This window comes from Saccostrea cucullata, unplaced genomic scaffold (genome assembly GCF_032062105.1).
Source record: "Saccostrea cucullata isolate Sc308-1 unplaced genomic scaffold, CSIRO_AGI_Scuc_v1 ctg411, whole genome shotgun sequence".
NCBI lineage: Eukaryota > Metazoa > Mollusca > Bivalvia > Ostreida > Ostreidae > Saccostrea > Saccostrea cuccullata.
In genome coordinates, this window is record NW_026927468.1 from 89,986 (window position 1) to 111,169 (window position 21,184).

Here is a 21,184-nt window from a genome sequence, read left to right on the forward strand (position 1 = left end):
CTTTTGTAATTCATTTGTTATTGACCAATTCTTCGACCAATTTTTTTTTATCAAGATAAAATCTTTCATTTGTGTTTTTTTTTATCATAAAATCTTTCCTTGTGTACAGATACTAGTGTTTTTGACCTTTTGACATTGACCTTGGAGCTTGATTCTCTGTTACTAATAGAAAAAAATGATCTTATTTTGAAGTTTTGAAAGTTTGGAGTTACGGCTTTCATAAATAACACAAGTGCATTTCCTGACGTTACTTTCATTTTTTCGCTGATCAATTTTGATCTCTTTCCTATTTTTCTTTTGTTTTACCCACTTTACACCTAACCATTGCTTTTGAACTTTTGAATGGTTGGTGCTAGGGGTTTCATTTTTCACTGTTGCATTTCTTGTATGCTTGCCTAAATTTTAAATTTGAGGCTAACATTTTTAAAAGGCCAAAATATTCAATTTAAAACGATTGCGCGCTGGGAAGTTTTTGCGTATTTGACTACGGTTGTTACATAATGGGGAGGAAAGCACAAAATGAAAGTCACCCAATGTTTTGCTTACATTTTTTTCTGCATTTCCTTCAAAAGAGGGCCAATAAACCTACTTCATCTGCGTGCGGGGTCATCGACATTTAGGGCATATGAGTGCACTTTTATTCTTCAGGCACGCACCAATTTTTTGTACACTTGTGTTACATATACTTGAATAAATTTTCACATTTATAACAAGGTTCCCTTAATACATCACTAGTTAGTGGAAGGTTTATTTTTTTGCATCCGTTCTGATAAGATTTTTTTTAAAAACAATCATCATATTTACGAGGAATTTTTTTGTCTGTGAGATGGTTAACCTGTTAGACAACTACTGTCATAAGAAACATTCCTTGATCGAGCAGAATTCTGACCGTCTGTGCTCAATTTAAGGAAGTTTATCTCAGGGTGTACAAAACTAAGACCTAACTGTTTGCTGCAGAATCTTTTGTGCTTTATTGTGTCAACATAAACATTGAAAACATGGTCCAGGGCACGTTTGATTGCTTCTAAGGATGTATTCTTGTTTTCACAAGCACCTGTCTACGACTAATCCTTACGTTGTATACACGTTACAGACGGATTACTGAGAAGGCCGATGATTATTTTCTAAACGACAGAGGGAACAGTAAATTATGTTTCATTTGCCGTATAGTGGGATGTTAATTCTGACATTTTTATAGTGTTACCCGAGACCCAAGTTTTGGAAAGATTTAACTTTTTTGCAACACCAGTTCACACATGGTAAACCCACAGCTAAGCTCATTTGGTGAATGCAGTTAGCAAAGGGTTTTCTGGCAATTTTATTTTTTATATTTTTGTCTGCTGTCTTCAGAATCTGGAAAGTTCAGTAAGATATTCTGCGACGCCCTCATGAATGTCTCTCTTCCTAGATCATCGGCGCGTTACGTAACAGTGCAAAGGCATCATGATGAAGTTTCTTAATTCTCGGTTCTTGTTTAAACGTAAACACCCATATATGCAAAGTCAGCTGGGGACAATACGTCAAATAACTGGATGAGTGTTAATCCGTTGCATCTGTTATATAGCTGAATTTTAGGTCACTAGTATGTATCGATATTTCTCAAATTTCTTTTTATGTGGTGTTTTTGGACAGGTTGTTTGACGATTTTTCTTTGATTCTTCTACATCTGTGGTATTGGAAGTATTGTGGCCATTTAAATTAAAAAATTAGGTAAAACAGTTCAAATTTCAACCGCGTGGTTTAGTATGGGTCAGCGATCCAATGGATTTTAAATTCTGCAAAATGTGCACGCGCTACTAATTAGAGACCACTAATTGCCCAGTCTTCGAGGGAAACACCCCGTCTCACTTGTACAGTTTAAGATATTTTGTGCAACGATCATCAATCCAAAATGCAACTTTCAAAAATCAACCAGAACATTTTCGAAATGTTTGGAATATTTTATCTCTGTTTTGGACTTTTCTCCGCTGTTAATGCTCTTCCCGATTTCCAAGACGGTGACATAAGGCTGATAGGCGGACGTACGGAGAATGAGGGGACGGTCGTCATTTATCACGACGGACGCTGGGGGAGCATATGTGACAGGGGTTGGGATATCAGGGACGGGAATGTCGCCTGTCACCAGCTTGGCTTCCACAGAGCACTCCAGTCTCTTCGCCGCAGTCCATATGGCCCCGGACGCAGTGAGTACTTATTCAATAGACTTCTTTTGTTGTAAGGCAAACTATTTAACAACATCACAGTTATGCCAAGGATTTGGTAAATTAAGTCAATCAAAACATACATATCTTAACACTTACATTTCAATGAAATGTACGTGTGCTGTTTGGAATCTGATAATCGATTTTATACAACTACAACATTACTAATATTTGAGACCCATAAAAAACCGTGAATACTTCTAAAACATTTACGTGCATATATATTTATCATAAATTAAAACCCTTCATATAAATCAAAAAACATGAATTATCATTCGATCGTGCATAGGTCTGCAATACAATAATAATTGATCTATATATTCATACATGTATTGTGTTCAAAAGATTTAAGAACGACTCTTGTATACAGTTTTATTGTTAAATAGACGTCAGTTAAGCGTTGTTCTAGTTCCTTACTGACTCTATTCGTGGTCACAAGGTCACTAGTTCTATAATACAAATAATATACATTTAGTCTTATTAAAGTATACATCAAACGTAATCATTGACAAATTCATCCTTTGATTTTTGAATTAAAGGTTAAGAAGGTCCATTACACTTTGCTATTTGTGCAATGATTACTAGTATTTGTTTTATTTATATATCCAAACAATCATTAAATTAATTGTTAAATAATGGTATTTTGATAAACTTTTATTTTTGGGGTTTTCTACTAATTGGGCATTACTTGCAACGTTCGAAATATCGTAGTTTAAATGAAGCGAGTCGTTAGTCGCATATTCAGACAAAAGATATGTACGTAATGCAGCGCCATTCCAAAAACTTAACCTTATTTCGGTTTTTGTCTGCGCTGTAATGCAAAACAAATTGTTTTGATGAAAAATAGTGTGTCTAGAAATCCGCATAGATAATATAGAATGAGGTTGATAAAAATATTTTTTTATTCTTCACATCACAAAAATAATATGAATGTCTAATAAAGATGAAAAAATGACACTTTTTTAACAGCCTTTTTCAAAAAACTTCGTGAAACAATTAGTGTGAAAACAAGCATTTTAAAAAATCATTTGCAAGCTTACTAGCTTACAAACAAAGGTAGCCACAAACAAGATTACAAAGAAAATCAACCACAATCCTGCAAATGCATTGCACGTGCAGCCATAAATTTATAACATGTTTGTCATGCATCCCTATTGATTTTATTCATGCTGATGAAATAAAATCATAAAAGAACTCACAGCCACCCCCGCTTTTCACTTAATTAGGTTTATGATTTTTATCAAATAAATATTTTCAGATCTTTTGAAACATACATAGCATGATCGGATCACGATATTTAATAAGGAAATTATAATAACCTGAAATTTGAAAAGGAGACCGAAGAGGCGTTTCAGATACCTGCTCTATTTAAAATCTTTGTTTAAAACATTGAAGTGACAAAAAGATATATCTAGAATAATAAGGATGCATATTGTTACAGAAAGGTTGAATTTAGAAAGTTAACAATAATAATTTAGAAATTATAATTAATTATTTGCTTCATTTACAATACACAAAGGTCTAATATACATCAAATTTTATTTGTATCATCTGTCCATAAGAACTTATACAGCCAGTTGGTTTGTTTGAAATATTCTATTCTTGAATAAAACCATCAAGGTGTGAACATAATATCTTGTAATGAAATATATATGTGGATATAACTAACAGTATTCGATCTCAGAAGTCCATTACACATTACAAAATAGAAGCAGAGCAAACACAGACCTCTAAAACATCAGAGATGGGACCAGGTGCCAAAAAGGAATTAGCGTCTTCTTCTGACTGATCACACCCGCCGTATACTCCTTGTCATGTTCTGGAAAAGAAGGATCCGTAGCCAATTAAATGTGTAAAAAAAAATGACCTAACAATCAGTATGAAAAAAGACAGTCAGCATTTGATTGATGGATTGTATTTGCTGACAAGGCCATTGTACTGACCTTAGAAGTTACGAAATAGTGACTTTAAACAAGACTGCTGATATCCTTGCTTCTGTAATACAATGCACATTGCTACTAAATTTTGGTTCATCTTCTTATACATGAAACCAATCTGCCGCATCCTAAGCATTTTTTTCACACAGGTTTAGCGTTGTTCAAAGCTTTTCTTCAGTTGAGGGACAGCTGACAATGATTCTATAAGCAAAATAATTGCACTCCCCGTTTGCTGAATTTTGTTTTTTGATTGTAGGTAAAACTAAAGAAAAGCTTTCGACAAAAATATGAAAAATTCTGAACAATGCTCTTCGATTGAAAAAAAAAAAACACTATTCAACAGAGTAATTTTTCATTTTACTAGTCTATATTTCTAAGTAACATTTATTATAGGGAAATATGCACTTTTAATTCTACATGATTTTTTTTCCACAGATTATTAAATCGTCATTCAAAACATTCATTCAAATCATCATCTATCCTACTGCAAATTGTTTACGACTTCGAAGAGTTGAATCTTGATAATCCTAGACCAATTTGATGAAAGAAAAAGAAAGCAAACTAAAATTCGTTTTTTTCTGTGAAAAGATTTAATCAGATGTTCATCGCAGAATTCGATATCAACAGCTAAAACAGCATGAAGCAATGAATGGCAAACGCATCAAGTGCATACCTCATGAGTAAACGAATATCTTAAGCATGAAACTAAAGATATTGAGCTGGGAATGCACAATCTATTCATTACTCATTAATAATGTTGTGCGAGGGCGAGACAAACATTTTTTGTAAGATCATAGAGGTGCATTACTATTACTTAACAAGTGTTCGAGATATGATCCATTAATATTAACCCTTTTTTAAAACCCTTTCCTTCCAAAAACCTTGGCCTTTTTTCCATTTCTGAGATTGCAACTCCTTTTCATCTTTAAAGTTTATAGTATGTAAATGTATTAATTTTTTAATAAAATTAATCTCAAACACAGTTTTGAGATCCATTCTTCTTGAATAAAAGTAAAAGATGCCTTAGATATTTTTTAGGATTATTGAAAAATTCGGGAAAATGTATTTTCTGCTTGATGACTTGTTCTTTGTAACGGTCTAAAGAAACGAAAAGTAAAAATTGTCTACTTCGGACAAAAAATTATCTTTCATTTAATACTGATCTTCTTTCTGAAAACAAGTATAACAAACGTTTTTATATTAATTGATGAAAATCGGTCCCTGCCAGAAAATCTTCTTTTAAACTCTTTGAAATTCAGCAAAAAGCCACTGCTTGTTAGCACAAAATTTCTACGGGTACGGGTCACTGCATTTGAGATATAAATACGGGGATTAACCAGCTGTTACTTTTAAGTGTTTCAAGAAGCAGACACTGGAATGGCAAAAAACAAGGAATCCTTGTTTTAGCCGTTCCGAGGTCGCGGTTATTTTTGCTGAGCAATCCAAATGTCACAAAGGTTACTTCAGAACTCCTCCAACATTACTTACAGAGTTTCGTAATGTTTAACATTTCATTATTTTATGCTGACATGTATTTTGAGTTTAACATAACCCGAATTGTGATTTTTTATAAGATTGCAAAAAGACCATCTCGCATTTCAAAGGGATATTTTTCCGGTTTTGTTTTAGCAATACTATTTTGCTAAACATTAGATTTTGCTTCATATATAAACGATAAAAGTAAAGTACAAATGCCTGTATAGATTTTTCCCAGGTTTTAACACTGGAACTTTTTTATGTTGAGGCCAAATAATGTTAAAGATTGTTCGATATATCATCGTGTAACATAATATCTGTGTGGTCCTATTCTGGTGAAATATATTGCATTAAAAAACTCAACTCATAATCGCCATATTGAACAAATCTGCAATCTGTCCGATCAATATGACAAATTTGTTTCTTCATCAGTCCTTGGGGGCCATTTAAGAAACAATCGTATGTCAATTTCATGTTCACGCCTCATAAAGTTCCACACCTACCTAACAGAGAAAAGAATCCACATTAACCCCAGAGCTTAACCTCTGGTATTCAATGTCCAAGACTTATTTTTCTACCCAGATTTATCTCTTCTGGCTTTGATAAGAACCATGCGATTTCAGCGATCCATGCTGTTCTATGTTTACCCGTCCTGTCTCCGTGTTAAAGTGGAACAAAGGGACGATTCATAAACTTTTGACAAATATTACAATAAAGCGTCTAGTTCATTCATAAATCTGATTTACGGACCTATACTATGCGTGATCAATGGATATTGTTTGCCGAAGATGTGCCAAAGAATTATGTAACCTTTGCTCTGTCTATGGGCATTTATGTCTAACCTTTGTTGCGGCTTTTGTTGTATATGCTTCTTATATCGCTGATTATCAAGAATTTAAGCCTAGATATCAAGGGTATGAATTTAATGCGTTGTTTCCCTGGTGTCTTCTTCTATCTGATGAGCATTTGTGAACGTGTCGTTCCTCAGGAACTATCAGAGTCTTATTCCAGAGATTTATTTATTTTGAATTATTCTTCCACTTTTTAAATATGATGCATTTCAGTGTTATGTGTAAGTTGTAAACACCTAATTTGAAATACTCCCAATATCATTCATGATGTTCAAACATCCAAAGTACTCTAAATATCATTAAAAAATGTTGGTTAATGCTGACGATCAATAAAATGAATAAGGTTTTATTGATATACACAGCACATCCTTAACAATTTAGATAAGACTCGATGTGTTTTTATCATTCTGAAATAAATCTTACAAAAAAGCACTTATTTAATTCATATAAAACATTAAACATTGTATGTACATGTAATCCTCAAAGAAATAATTTCTTATTCAATTACCAAAAACACTTTACATAAAATAAACACTTTTCCATTTTCCTTGAAATTTATCACTCATATCATTTTGAAAGAAAAAAATATATAGGACAACTAGATTTTTAAAAGTTAAAAAGTCTATCGTTCATTACGCAAAAAAAAACTACACATATAAAACTTTAAAATGTTAAAACCATGTCTCTGAATGGATGAACTTTAATATTGAATGTTATCTTGTTTTAAAAAACTTCAAGCACAGTCGTAAGCCTTTCGATTGTGGTTAGATAGTGGTTTTAGTGTTGTTTAGTTGTATACATGTATATGCCTTGATATTGTATACCGGCAGTGTCGTCTTTCAGAGGGTGGACAGATCTTCGCTGTAGATTGCTCGTCTTAAAACAACTATCTCTCTCAACCTTAAAGGTATCTGATCAGGGCAATTTTGAGAACCAACAAACCATGAGACAAATTTATTTTATGAATTTGCAAGGTGTTGTGGGGTGAAAAATACATACCTTGTTAGTGGAAGACATCATGTGCATCTGGATCAATAGGAAAGGGCAGGTTGTCTGTTGGAACCGTATATTACGTGGTTAGGTGGTCCTTGGTGTATCGTTTTCTTAGTACAAGGTTTCGTTTCCGGTCTTATGAAAACAGATACAGTTGGTGTATAGATATAGCAGCAATTAAAGCACGTCAGATAAAATTTCTCCAGAAAGAGAAAACTATTTTCAAGTAATTCTCACCAGAGTCACCTCTGCCTATGATTTATGAGATATCTTGTCAGGTTTTTAACGTATGAATTTTAAAACGAATTTTATCTAGCATAATTCTTTTTAAAAGGCGTCCGCAATTAAAAGAAATGAAAAACGATTCTTATATTCAATCTGAATTTACAATTTTAAGATTGATTTATTTTTACAAAAAAAACGTCAATTGAAGTTAAAAAAAGGTCTGGCAAATGAAAAATTAACTTGTTAAATATCATAAAATGAAATATATGAGATAAAGAACAGTATTCGATCTAAAAAGTCCATTAAACATTACAAGATAGGTTAATAAGAAACACGGACCTCAAACACATCAGAATTGGGATCATGTGCCATGGGGGTGCCAGCATAAATAAGTCAGTTAGCATTTGACTTATAATTATAGATTGTATTTGCTGACAAGGTCACTATCTCGGCAAATTACGAAATGATGACTTTAAACGAGACTGCTGATTTTCTTGATCCATTAACGTGTTTGTCAATAATCTACCTTAGGTTTTGGAAATTATAAATGCGTAGAACATGCTTTTCCGTATCGAATCAAGCTCCGTATGCAGGTGACAAGGATGTATTGTTGCATAAGTAAGGGAAGTTGATGATTGAAAAGTTAAAGTCATCAAGTTTATCATAAAGCTTTGTTGTTAGATATCCATTAATATAAAAGTAAATGTATAAATAATTCGCGTTTTGATTGATGATTTTACTTATTACAGCACACCGATGGCTGACAGGCTTGCGTTGTGGTGGAAGGGAGCTCAGGCTTGAACAATGTCGCCCTCGAAGATGGGGAATAGAGAGGGATGAGAGACACTGTCAGCAATACAGTCGTTCTGCGGCGGTCGTCTGCATGCCAAGAGCAGCACCCTCGGCATCTTCTTCTACGACAACCACCACAAAGGCAACCACAAAATCCCAAACCACATCCACAACAGAAAGCCCATCAACAAAACAGATTGCAATAACATCCAAGCCAACGACCATTGCACCGAAAACTTTATTTGTTGAAAATAACATTCCAACAGTTAAAACAATTCTTGAAGAAGATATTGATGAGGTTAATAAGGAGAAACACGCAATTTCTGAAAGATATTCGAATAGAAGCATAATTTACGATGAAAACAATAACAATGAAAATGTCATTCCCGATCCGACTGTCACGAATAATAGACAAATTAGGTATCGTCTACAGTATGATGCTCAGTGGAGTGACACAAGACGAACGAAGGATATTGAAACCTCCCCAACAACAAAGAAACCTTCCACGACAACAAAGAAACCTTCCCCAACAACAAAGAAACCCCCTACAACGACAAAGAAACCTTCTTCAACTCCAGCTGCACCTGCGCCGCGTTTTAGATATGAAGCTGAAGTTTATTCTATTAATTTACCAATGCGACGTTGGGTGAAAGATCCTCTTTTAAAATGTTGGGTTCTAGCTACAGTTCGAGGAAAGATACTCATTGCAAAACCTGGAAGACGTCCTAAACGAATAACGAAAGAAGAGTATTATGAAAGGCGGCGAAATGAACTCGAGGCACAAAGGGGTATAGAAGATGTTTCAAATGAAATAACAACACGATCTCCACTGAATGATGCTTCCGAGACGCACGGAAATGTTGTAAATAACCGTATAGCAGACCCTGTGAGGAGGCGAACAACAACAAAACAGGTAAGAAGTACACAATATTTCCAAGTGACCTGAAAATCAGTGGAATGGAAACTTGTGTTATATTTGGGTTTTGTATGAAAGACATTATCTTTTCCATATTTTTATGAAATATGTAAAAATCACAATATTTATCACATTTGAGCATGTAATTAGGGGAAAACATGCATCATTCTGATCAATTTTTATCTTGCATAATTACATTCATATGCATTGAATTGCCTGTCACATATATTTAATTGCATAATACACTGTCACAATGCTTTATCACAATATAGACAACAATAACAACGAAGAAAACATTAACAACCCCAACCACAATGAAACCAACAACACAAAAACCAACGACAACGACCCTCAAACTTACCGCAAAGCCAGCTACTTTGAAAACCACCATCAAATCAACGACGACTACGACAACAACACCAAAACCTACGACACAGAAACCTACAACACCGAAACCTACGACGCCTAAACCTACAACGCCTAAACCTACAACACAGAAACCTACGACGCCGAAAACTACAACAACCACAACACCAAAACCTACAACAACCACAACTGCTCCTGCTCCAGCCGATACATATGATGATGAAGTTTATGCCTTAAAGCTGGTCAAGAGTAAATGGATCAAAGACGACGATCTTGGACTGTGGGTGATGCTCTCTAGGTCCGGAAAAGTTCTTATTGCCAAGCCTGGTCAGCGATCTAAGAAAGTGACCGAAGATGAATATTACCAAATGAGGAGAGAAAAGATTCGTGAAACACAGTCTCATGACCGTATGAAATCAGATGATCCATCGCCGGGACAGGAATCAGGGCGGGCCCCAGCTCCAAGAACAAGGCTGCTGTCCATTGGCACTGGAGGGGATATTATTAATGGTAATGCTAGTGATTTATCCGTGTCATCCGATGTCATGATTGGTTCGGATCTTAATACTTCACGCAATGGAAATGCAGGCAGGCATGATTCACGCTTTGGAAATCGTCACAGACACGGGCATGGATCAGGGGTACCTTAAATTATATAAATTTAAATATGTTAGAGAATTGCACCGTAAATTTTGATTTTTTAAGAATATTTTTTTATCAATGAATTAGACATGATGACCAATTTCTTTATTTCCTCCTGCTCAAAATAAATCAACGTTGGTTTTCAGAAAATAAAGATAAGACTTGCTGGACACCGAGCAAATCGTGGGAAAATCGAAATTCTTCCCAAAGGAAGAGAAGAATGGGGTGTTATTTGTGGGGATCATTGGACAATGAGAGAAACTATGGTTGTTTGCAGGGACTTAGGTCTTGGCTATGGACAACAACAAATAACGGTTGGTTTCAAATTTATGTTTTATTAACACGTTTTGTTCAAAACAATCAATCTACATGTTCTTACAATGAATTTATTTTCCTGTCTGTTGTCGTTTGATATAGACAGTTGTAATTTTAAATGATATTCAGTATGATATTTATGTATTAACTAAATGAAATTCAATTGCACCTACTGTTTGTAATTTTTTTTCGATACTTGGGTCTATATTTTAAGTTGCGTACATTTCCTCCAATATTGTAGAAAGCGATCTTTGGAGGTAGTGACCAGAAAAAGTATTATTCTCGGGTTCGTTGTAAGGGGAATGAGAAGAGGGTGTCCGATTGTGAGTGGGTGGAACACGAGGGACCGGTGCAGTGCTCCTCCCGCGACTCGGTGGCTGGGGTCATCTGCACATCAGGTAAATATCACGGTTAAGTTTTATATTTAAGTGGGGGAAGTCAGAGACTATGTATGCGAACATGTAGATAAAGGATTATGTTTGCTGTCAATCATTCCATGATTAGAGATGAAATTGCAATGCATGTTAAGTTGCAGTATAAACTGTTACTTTATTACTTAAAAGAAATATACATGTTTAACATTCAATCTTTTAAGGAATATCATCAAATTTTTGAAAAGCACAAAATGAACGAACTTTGATTTTTGAACGACAGAATGAATTTTGGAGTGAAAAAAAGACTGAGTCCTACAGATGTTTTCTTTCTATTTCTATTGGATTGGAGAATGATTTATTAAAATAAAAACTTTCTTGACCAAATTTGATAAAACTATTAAAACTATTTTTTTCATAATTTAATGTTTTAAGTCTTTTATGAAATGATATGCCAAAAACTGAGGAATATTTTCAAGTTTATCTTGAAGAATATAAATGGTTCTCATAATATATGCTTTTGAAAAACATTGATGCACGTTCTATACTGATGATATATGGTTTTTCAGCACTTCCCGACTTAGAACCCAGCATTTACATGTTAGAAACAACGACATTCCTGCAAGATAGACATTTGTATTACCTCCAGTGTGCAATGGAAGAAAATTGTCTGGCACCATCTGCTTACGAAGCACAACGGTCACGATGTATGTAGCGGCTTCAAACAGTCTTCATTTTTTAAAGGCATTTCTCAAACTGTATTTTTAAAGCAATAAAAAAGAGGGGAAAGAAACAGTGTCATTGATGAAGTTTGACAGTAAGATATTTGTATTAGGTATATGCTTCGAAGTTTTTAGAATATCAGGTTTTCTGGCAACTGATTTGAACTTAATGTAGACTCTGACATTGTGCAGATGCCAGAATTGGTTCTAAGAACGGCAGTTATTTATACGCCAATATATTTTGTCTTTTCTGATTATTTGATGATTTTTTTTTGTTTTTTGCTAATGGTAGTATACATTTGTAGGCCATCAAGACAAATACATTGTATATTATATAAAAATATTGTAAGAGTAGATTAACTACATTAAGAATGGCCTACTGGATTTCATAATGGTATTTTTAACTTTGACAGACTGGAGACAGAGTACTCGCCGCCTGCTGCGTTTCTCTAGTGTTGTCAAGAACATTGGGACGGCGGACTTCAAGCCAATGACTGACCGTAGTCAGTGGGAGTGGCATGCCTGTCACATGTGAGTACAAAGTCAAATCCAAGGAATACTTGTATATATGTTAATAATGTGGTTTATTTCCACTGCTTTTTTTTGTTATATGGTTTATTTCCATTGCAATTATATATAATTTTGTTATATGAACACAGTTTTATTGGATATGAAATTGATTTTCAATAAAAATACAATTACCTTTAATATATAGGTAGATTTTCTTGAACATAATGTCGAATTTCTTGCAATAATGCTTATAGCACAACAATGTTGATGTGCCAAATACCATAACATATAAATTCTACATTCAGTAGATATGGAATTGATTTTCAATACAAATACAAATACTTTTATTACATAGGTAGATATTTTAAACACTACAGAATTTGAAAGCGTTGTAAATAATTATGATAATTCATATATTCAACTCTTAAATACTTTGTTTACCTTTTAATAAACATAATTTTCGCTTTAAAAAAGTTCCATTTCGACGTCCGTAACCACAAACAGCCATTTGTTGCTTATAGCACAGCAATGTTGATGTATGATTAATTATTAAATACCACCAAAACTTATTTTGAAATCTAAAAAAATATTACATTCAGTGATAAAGGGAAGTCCTTTGGATAGTAGATGCTAACACACTGCTCAAATGCCCTAAGTACCGAGTCAATTTCTAGCTAGTTGGAGCTAGCCACTGGCAAGTGGTTATTCCTCGATATGAGTAGAAAATATTATTCATGAGGAGATGTTACACAAACAAATAAAACAAATATTTATTGAGGACGTAATACCAGAAAGAGGAATAAAAAAATATTATCCCAGAATAACATTAATTAAGTTGTAGCTATTCAAGATGTATTATTAGAATCCATGTTCCTCTATTACATTTTACCTTTACATCGTATACTCGAAACTTCACTGCCTCCAGCGATTGATTTTTTTTAAATACACGTCTACAATTTTATATCCAGGCATTACCATAGCATGGACGTTTTTGCCCATTATGATATAATGGACCAGAATGGAAATCGTGTAGCCGAGGGATTAAAAGCCAGTTTTTGTTTAGAAGATTCTGCTTGTAATCCGGGTATTTTTCCAAAATATAGCTGCCAAAACTATGGCCAACAAGGTAAACGATTTTTTTTTCTATTTCTGTGCATGGATAGGCTTATTTTAAAATCGTTTATATTTCATTATGATTAAGGCAATTTCTTTAGATTTCCTATAAATATATAACGAGATTTTTATTTAATTTAATGTATGCAAATTCATGAATTTTAACTATAAATAATGAATATGAATGTTTCTATAAAGTATGAAAATGCCATGATATCATTTTTTACATTAAAAAAATAATATAGATCACAGAGTCCATTTACATATTAAAAACCAAATACTTTTCACTACAGAGCCCTAAAAATTAATTGTTTAATAGCAGTTGTAAATATTTATTATAGGAATAAGTGTTGGCTGTTCAGACAATTACATGGCAGACATAGATTGTCAATGGGTTGACATTACAGATTTAAAACCTGGAGAATATATTTTCAAGGTAAATGAATGTTCTTACATTTCAAAGAAATCTTATTTCACATATAAACGAGATTATATGCAAATTATCAAAATGAAATCACATGCAATTAGACAGTTTTAGTTTATGTTTGTGCCAAGTACATGTAGTTAACAGTGCTCGTATTACAATTGTTTAAGCATTAGAATACAGATGATAAATTCATTTAGATAAGACCTTAACACTATGTAGCTGTCCATGATAAGAGGTTGTTATATATCTCAAAGTAAATTAACATATTACTTCAAGTGACGCAATGACTGGAAGACATTTTTTTTTTCTTTTAAAGGTGGAAGTCAACCCGAAAATGTTGGTTGCTGAAATCAGCTTTGATAATAATGCCGTTGTATGTAATCTACAATACACAGGGTATTATGCAAGGCTATCGAAATGCAAACATGCGTCACTGTTATAGTACTGTAATTTGAAGGATATGCAACTTGTTGGAAGATATATTCAGAACGTAATATGAGAATCTGAATAATTGTCTGAAAACGTTCGGTTGCATATTCAACATTCAATAATGACATGGTTTACGGATATTTTAACAAGAGTCGTCTATTTTATTAAGAAACATACATTCTACAAAAATACCAAGGGAAGCTCACCAATTTTATCTGAAAGACAAGTTAATATATTCACAAAAAGTTTTTGGGTAAAAATTCCGACAACAAGGGGGAAAAGATACTTTAAAAATTAACTCGTATACCGGTATTTCAATTTGGTTTTTTTTCTTCCTTGTGGTATGAAACTTAACTGGTTCAGTACTTCTAAGACATGTTACGTAACTAAAAAGACATAATGTGTCTTTCTCATGTTCTGTAATTGTATAGTATTGTGGACTTCTAATGAGAAGGTTAAATAGCTGTGATATTATATCATGCATTTTATAATACAAAGCTTGTGCTTTTATTTAACTTTTTTTTATTCCAGTGAAATTTTGGACAATTCAGCATCTTTTCATTCCTTGTTCTATTTTAGATAGAAATGTTCTTAAAGTCTGGTTCACAAGATTATGTGAAAGAAGCACTCGATCAGTGAACACTATTTTTTTCAAAATGTTAGAGAAATTCATTTCACAAAGATGTTGTATTTCCGTCCAATCTAAATGAATTCCATGTCTGAGAACGATTTTTTTAATTTGAATTCCGAGTGTTTTTGAATCATTTAAAAACATTATATGAGCATTTTACTACCATCACTTAATAATTTGCTTGGCAAACATTTACCATAAAAACATCATATTATAAAATTGTTTTGCATTACCGAAAATCGGAAATGAGTAACTGAAATATCGAAGATACATGAATATCAGTTACAAAACATAATTTCCGAAGAAAATTTAAAGGTTATGACATGTATTTTCCATCAACCAGAATGCAGTATTAGGCAAGATGCTTTTAAAGTATTCATTGAAGTTATCAGCACTATTTTATAAGCTACACGTTGTAGTCAAGTTAAACTCAATAGAATCTCAGAACTATGATAGGTTCCCCATAGCAAAAGAGTTGACTTTATATTGCTTCAAAGACTTGTTCGCTAGAGTTGCGATATGTTCCTCACTCGTGATAACTTCAAGGCCTCAACCGGTATTTCATTTTTGATTTTTCCATATTGATGAAGACCGAAGTTTTCGGTAATGCAATTCTGCTTTTATTATATATGGTAACATGTTTTGGATTAAATGCTTTAGTTATGTTGTTTCAAGACATGTTGATTGCCAGCAATATTTTTTTCATATCATTTAAGTTTAAAAATGATTAAAAGGTGTATTTTAATCCCAGAAATCATACGTGCATGTTTTTTGTTTTAGTTCACTGATATAGCATATATTAAACATTTCAGTTTTTACTCCAAACATATGTATTCGAAGTAATGCATTGATTGAAATTCCTTACTACATGTGAAACTAAAACGCATTGATATTATTTCATTGATTATTGCTTGATGTATTTCAATATTTCGAGCTTACATCTATGATGTACCGTTTAATGTGAACATTTTTGAGCAATACAATCTTCATTTTAGTGAAACAATTCAGTCCTAACTTAATGTCAAACATATATTTTGTTATTTAATTATACGTGTATCTCGTTTTTTCAACATTCTTATGACTGTTAAACAATTAAATGAATTAGTACTAGTTTTACCTTTTGTTTACTTTTTTGTGACCACAAAATGATGCAGGTGTAATACTTGGTAGATAAATCAAATTAAAAAGATACTGTTAACCAAGTTTTGGCGAAAATACTAGTAACCATTTTGTCTTTACTTAATTCCTATTTTATTGACGTCAGTCAATATATAAATGACTAGATTTTGATCACGGTAATTTATATTGACAGAAAAAACAATGTCCAAGACATAAAATCCAAGCGACCCCCTTTTCCCAGGTGACCTTCAAAGGGATTCGAAATTTTTACAAATGCAATAAAGCGATTCAGCATAATAGCAAGATCATCTGATAGGACGACCCCTTGTAAAGATCTAAGGCATTTCTGGGGTTCTCACAATTACACCGGGGCATCGTATAAACGCGTCAATCTGGTAATTAAAACAAGAGATAACCCATGAAAAAGAAATGTCTTTTTTCCTTTATTTTAAATGATAAGAATGCCCTCCTCTTTGTCTCGATAAAACATATTAAGTTTCCTAATTAAAATAACTTTAAACAAAATTCTACATTCCACATGCTTTGTATAAAAAGTTCAGATGTACCTTTGTACTGTTTCTATACGTCATTAATAAGCTATTAAGGAATCTATGTTACTTCTGACAATTGATACATCTAAATTATTTGTGTATTACTTTTGAAATGGGACTACCGGTATTTCCTCATTAAACAGTTCTAATTAAAAAGGATTACCCAGTAATTCCATGTAAATGACGGCATGCTGTATAAAATGAATGAATATTCTTTATCTCTCAATACTTATTTCCAAAATCAATAAATAAATAAAATGTTGGAGAATTATTATTTGTTATAAGTAAAAAATTAGATACATTAATAAAGTATAATTACATCTACATGTATCTTGGAATATTTTAGACCAATTATGAATTTAGATTTATAAAATATATAAAGTTAAGGAAGAGTATTCAAGCCCAAAAGTCCACAAAACAATACAAAATAGGAGCGGAGCAAACACGAACCTTCAAAACTTCAGAGGTGGGATCAGGTGCCATGGAGGAGTGAGCATCCCCTGCCATCCTGTCACATACGCCGTGTGCTCCTTTTTGTGATCTTGAAATAACGGAAAAATCTATCGTCAATTCAGTGTTTAAATAATGGCCTAAATGTATGAAAAATGTCAGACAGCATTTGACATGTTTGACTCAATGATAAAATGCATTTGCTGACATGGTCATTGTATCGACCATTATAGAACTTACGAAATTATGACTTTAAACGAGACTGCTGATATTTTTATTTCATCAATTTGTTTGTCGTCTTTTTTTTATTGATTATTGATAAATCGAATCTATGATTGGATAAAATGATATTGTTCGTAGATAAGATGTCAATAAGGCCATGCACAGCAAAATATTTTTTTTTTCATATTTATGAATTTTAATTACATTTCCTTTTATGCAAAACATATAAATCAAGTATGGAATCAAATTAAGTAAACAGAATATAGCATAATTCATCAATTTTCCAACGCAACAGGTCCACATTTAGTCAAACAATATACAAACTTTTACACGCAGGTTTTTTTTAGCATTGTACAAATTTAGAAGATTTTGTATCTACGGTGTAAATCTAATTGATTGATTAATTGTATATTGTTTAACGCTGAGTTGGCAATTTTAAGCCATATTTTGGCGGAAAATATAATTTATATACGGTAAGTAATATTAGGATCTATATTTAAAACTGTATGAACTTGATCTTTGGAGGATATTTTACTCTGTATATTAGTCATATTATTTTATTTTGCTCTCATTCCAGTCTTTGGAGTCTCGATATGAAGAAACTGATCCCAACTTGAATGGATTTGTGTTTCACAAACGATACTGCTGATATTCGTGTTTCATCAACTTGTTTGTGAATAATTTACTTCGTTTCAGAAATTGTACATAGCTAGAGCTTGCTTTTGCGTATCGAATCAACTGATAGATATAAACCCCTTATGCAGGTGATGGAGGTACATGTATATTGCTGCATAAGTTAAGGGAAGTTGACGATTGAAAAGTTGAATCATCACGTTTATCAAAGACAATGTTTGTTAGATTACCATTTACGGTTTTTTTTTTCAAGTAAAATATCCAAATATGAAACAGATGTGTCAAACTCTGTGGTATCTTGTATGTGCAATCAGATTGTTTTAACAAGAAATTTTGCAAATGACCAATGACAAGGTAAGTAAATTTACGAGCTCCATTTTAATTTAAAAAAAACCCAGCTGTCAATGATATCAAAAAGCCTGGACTTTAAGTGGATTGCTCAATGTTAGTAAGTCAGTATTTTATGCCCTCATCACATATTAATTTATTTTAGTAAAAGTAATTACTAAAATAAACATTAACTCGGAAGGGTAACTCTCTTATCAACTAAGTTTATTAATGAATTTACAAGGACTTTAGAGGACCATGTTTGTTCTGATCCTGATTTGTATTGATTGATATGACTGTTAAGCTTGAAACTGAGATCAAGTTTTATGAAGCGCATGTACATGTAAGCATTCTCTGTCGACAGGTCACACCTGCACTGGCGGATTTAGAGGGGGCAGGGGCCCGCCTCCCCCCCCCCCTTTTGAGTCCAAAAAATACACAATATTTGATAAATCAATGTTTTTTTTCGGTGTAGCTGTGGGTCCCTACCCTGACCTCAAACTGGTCGCCCCCGCCCCCTTTTCAAAATTTCTGGATCCGCCACTGCACCTGTCGTGTGCTTAAAAGCTTCTTGTCATGATTTGGCAAACAGGAAAATCTGAATATCTGTAGACAATTCAGTGTGTAAAATTGTATGAAAATCGTCAACCAGCTTTATAGACGTGATGATAGATTTGAGACAGTGTTTGCTTACACAGTCATTTTATCGAACATATACCGCTTGCGAACTGATGACTTGTTTTAGGAATTATGTGTACATAGGGCATGCTCTTAAGTATGAAATCAACTGGGAGACATAAATGTCATCTGTAGGTTATAAAGGTACATGTACATAAATAAAGGAAGTTGACAAAAATAAAGTGTTAATCTTGTATATCATGAATTTTTGGTTTCAGGTGTTATCATTAATGTTTTTTGTTTTCCTAAAAAAGATAATCAAATATAAAACAGAAGTATCAAGCTAGATGGTATCTTTTATTTTCAAACATGTGTTAACACAGAATTTTTTGTGAAATTCACAAATTTTTACCTGATTCTTTTTTTTTCATTGTTATAAGTTATCGTTATTCACACTCACTGCTGCATGGAAAATCATGAGAAACTAGTAATAAAATACTAGTAATGATGCTGGAAAGGGGAAGCATTGACTTTTAATTGCATTATTTATTTCTTTACTTTACTTTGAACTTAGAAATTTTGAATTATAGGGTTTAGAGACACTAAAATTCTTTGTTACCTGTTTTTTCAAATCATATGTACAAGTTAATTTACAATCGTATTAACATCGGGTGTCTCGTCAAGAATAGTGTTATAATATCATGGTAAAGGGAACATCAAAGAAATGTTTGTATATCTTCAAACTCATTTCAGTTTCTTTTTTCCATTATGGAAAAAGGAGAAGTTAAAAAGTTCTTCAATAGCTTTAAAAAGTTGAACGAATTGGTATAATAATGTGGTGTCCGTTTTACAAAAAAACTTACGACTAAGACCAAACACTTAAGTTGATTGTAAAATTTTGCGAAATTAATGATTGAGTTAAAAATTGCTATCAAGAAAATATCTTTCTTCATTCATTATAAATTTTAAAACCATTTTCAATGAATTGCAAATAAGAAAGTTTTGTGCAGAATGAATTTTTGACTTAAGTCGTAAGTTCTTTTTAGGATAGGAATTTTTAACTAAATTAAAATATATGAAACATGACTTAAAATTTATCTCACTTTACCCGACCAAAACAGCGTAAAAAGAGAGATAAGCAGTACACAAATCGCTAAAAGTCCTTGTTAAAATTTATCGATATAAAGCATTATGTCGACAAAATAGATTAAGAATGATTGGCAGTTTTTGTCATGGCTTTATTGATTAATAGTCAAATCAATCATCAATACAATCAATAGTCAAATTCAATCATCAATACAATCAATAGTCAAATCAATCATCAATACAATGAATACAATGATGTACACAAGGTATCTATACAATGATGTACATAAAGTATCAATTCAATGATGTACACAAAGTGTATATTGAATAATTAATACACAATGGGTACAATGATATTCAATGATAAACAATGATATTCAATCAATGATGTACGCAAAGTGTATACATGTATTCACACAATGGGTACAATGAAATTCAATGATATGCATTGATATGCAATGTTATGCAATAATATGCAATGATATTCAATGATATACAATGATATTCAATGATAAATGAATTGCAATGAGCATGTAGCAATGTATTACAAAGACAATGGTCTACGTCGACTTTATCAATAGTATATGACGTAGAATCAATAGCAATGGCACAATGACGGAAGCTCAATTATTGGCCACTGGCCCTGGAAGATAACAGGATCAGCAGCGAGCTTCTAGCAAAATTCGGCCATATGTCTTCACATGGGAGCTAATAAAGCGCGGCATGTGAAGACATCCGCCACATGCGGCAAATTTTGCCCATACCATGACAAAACTGCTATTTATTACAATTATGCAAAATTAATTACTGCTTGATATATATGCAGTATACCGTAGAACTAGGGAAATTTTATATGAAGATCAATAATATATGTAATGAACGATAACTTTCAATAAATCAATAGTTGCAAAGATCTATAATATATGTAATGATCAATAACTGTTCAATAATTCAATAGATTAATAGTTGCAAAGATCAATAATATATGTAATGATCAATAACTAAATGGAAATGGTAGGTAGCACTGCAAATTTTGACAAATTATTTTGATTATGTCACACTGAATGGTATAGAGGATAATGGTAGAATGTGCTATATGAGAAAGGTTAGACACCCTCTGGATACCATTTTGATGAACCCTGTTGAATATTGGGGTAGTGACTATACCCCCACCCCTTGTGGTAATGAACACCAATATAATGAGCTATTTATCCTAAGAGAGTCTTGAGTGAGAGAGGGCCTGAAATAATTTCTTGGCAGT

At 32.8% G+C, this 21,184-nt stretch overlaps 1 protein-coding gene across 2 annotated transcripts; it reads left to right on the plus strand.

The window, feature by feature from the left end:
• The first annotated feature begins 923 nt into the window (after positions 1 to 923).
• Positions 924 to 16,033, plus strand: LOC134274574 (uncharacterized). 2 transcript variants are annotated; one of them, XM_062756850.1, is made up of 11 exons: positions 924 to 2,183; positions 8,433 to 9,388; positions 9,664 to 9,892; positions 9,932 to 10,398; positions 10,546 to 10,713; positions 10,956 to 11,112; positions 11,655 to 11,792; positions 12,221 to 12,338; positions 13,286 to 13,443; positions 13,772 to 13,866; positions 14,174 to 16,033. In XM_062756850.1, the coding sequence occupies exons 1-11, from the start codon at positions 1,892 to 1,894 to the stop codon at positions 14,297 to 14,299; spliced, it is 2,904 nt and encodes a 967-aa protein (XP_062612834.1). In that variant the 5' UTR covers positions 924 to 1,891; the 3' UTR covers positions 14,300 to 16,033. The 2 variants fall into 2 exon arrangements, with proteins under 2 accessions (XP_062612834.1, XP_062612833.1); XM_062756849.1 differs by having other exon boundaries at positions 9,664 to 10,398.
• Positions 16,034 to 21,184: the final 5,151 nt, after the last annotated feature.

Bases quoted from the DNA above. Each gene is read 5' to 3' on its own strand.
- LOC134274574 (XM_062756849.1), top strand. From the start codon at position 1,892: ATGCAACTTTCAAAAATCAACCAGAACATTTTCGAAATGTTTGGAATA. The intron at 11,793-12,220 runs GTATGTAGCGGC...TAACTTTGACAG, and splicing joins CGAAGCACAACGGTCACGAT to ACTGGAGACAGAGTACTCGC. The intron at 13,867-14,173 runs GTAAATGAATGT...TTTCTTTTAAAG, and splicing joins CTGGAGAATATATTTTCAAG to GTGGAAGTCAACCCGAAAAT.